This window comes from Monosiga brevicollis, genomic scaffold (genome assembly GCF_000002865.3).
Source record: "Monosiga brevicollis MX1 MONBRscaffold_22 genomic scaffold, whole genome shotgun sequence".
Lineage (NCBI taxonomy): Eukaryota > Choanoflagellata > Craspedida > Salpingoecidae > Monosiga > Monosiga brevicollis.
Window position 1 is genome coordinate 30,564 of NW_001865059.1, and position 1,249 is coordinate 31,812.

At 52.6% G+C, this 1,249-nt stretch overlaps 1 protein-coding gene across 1 annotated transcript in view; it reads right to left on the reverse strand.

Annotated features, from left to right (window-relative positions):
- MONBRDRAFT_33611 (uncharacterized protein) overlaps positions 1-1,249 on the reverse strand; it is a gene marked incomplete at both ends in the record, with an annotated part of 17,517 nt that overhangs the window by 11,739 nt on the left and 4,529 nt on the right. Inside the window, 5 exons of the mRNA XM_001748313.1 lie at positions 30-71; positions 164-274; positions 494-633; positions 740-868; positions 1,012-1,203. Of these exons, the coding sequence (XP_001748365.1) occupies positions 30-71; positions 164-274; positions 494-633; positions 740-868; positions 1,012-1,203 (614 nt within the window). The remainder of the gene's footprint in view (positions 1-29; positions 72-163; positions 275-493; positions 634-739; positions 869-1,011; positions 1,204-1,249) is intronic.

The window sequence follows — 1,249 nt, forward strand, 5'->3', positions numbered from 1 at the left end:
TCCGATGAAGAAGAGATTAAATGCTGTACGTCCTCCAAGAAGGCATCCATCATCTCGACGGCAAAGACAATCTGGAAGGCAGGCAGAACGGTTGAAAATGAGAGCAAGGTGAGGTTCATGGGGCCGTTGTGGTGGAGATCAAGATGGGGGGTAAGGGCCGCACCTTGGCTTGCCAAAAGTTGGAAAACTGAGCGAGACCCAGCGTGATGCTCTCACGAATCCGCGCTGGCGTGCCCACTTCCGTGGCCCACCCAATAAGAATATCAACAATGTCCTACAAAGGGTTTGATGATGACGGGCAAGGTGACAAAGATGACTTTGAAACCGAACCTTGGTCTGCGCTCACACATAAAAGAACAGGCAGGCTCGGACAGGTACACAGGTGCTCAGCAACACACAGGCGGCACAAGGCCACTTGGACCAGCGACGCACACACACGCACAAACGCAAGCTGTGAAACGCTGAGCCAGGTCAGATGCGGACGAGCACTGACCTCAAACTTGGGTACATACGCAGTGGGGTTGTCCTGGACCAATTGGCGAAAAATCTCGACAATAGCCGGCAGGCAGAGCGGGGACTGAAGACGCTGAAGGTAGGCTCGCAACGTGTTGACGCAGACGGGCATAAAACTCGCTGCAGAGAGGTCATTGGTCAACATTGGGGTGATGAGGATGGCCCTTAGCGTCAGGGCGGCCGACTCACAAGGATGTGGGGGCCGGGCTTGGGGACATCAACAAACCGAGTGTTTTGCCATGGTCAGCTTCTAGAGCCACGGAGAGAGAGAAAAGGATCGGAAGGGCATCGTCTACCCTGAGATCGTTTGAAAGAGTGGTGTTGAACCAAGCAAAGTAACTGACAGCGTGTGGACCTGGAGCAATATTCGTGTGCGATCAAGCGGTGGATGAGCACAATGGCGCGGAAATGGAAAAAAAAAAAAAAAAAAAAAAAAAAAAAAAAAAAAAAAAAAAAAAAAAAACGGAGTCGGCCTGAGAAGGAGCGGGAAAAAAGGACCTAGGCGTTGAGCAAATAGACCGATGGCTTTTGCGGCTGAGAGGCGAAGACTGGCAGGCGCATCCGCTGAGACAGTGCGTTGCATTAGAGCACCCAAATGACGCAGCATATTTTCAGAGAGGCTGCTGAGGTCCTTGGCCGGAGTAATGTCCAGGAGCTGACGTAGCTCGAGAAGAGCAGCCAGCCTGTGATCTGCAGCGAGTGAAGGCTTGGAAGCCACGGATAGCGCACGGTGGAT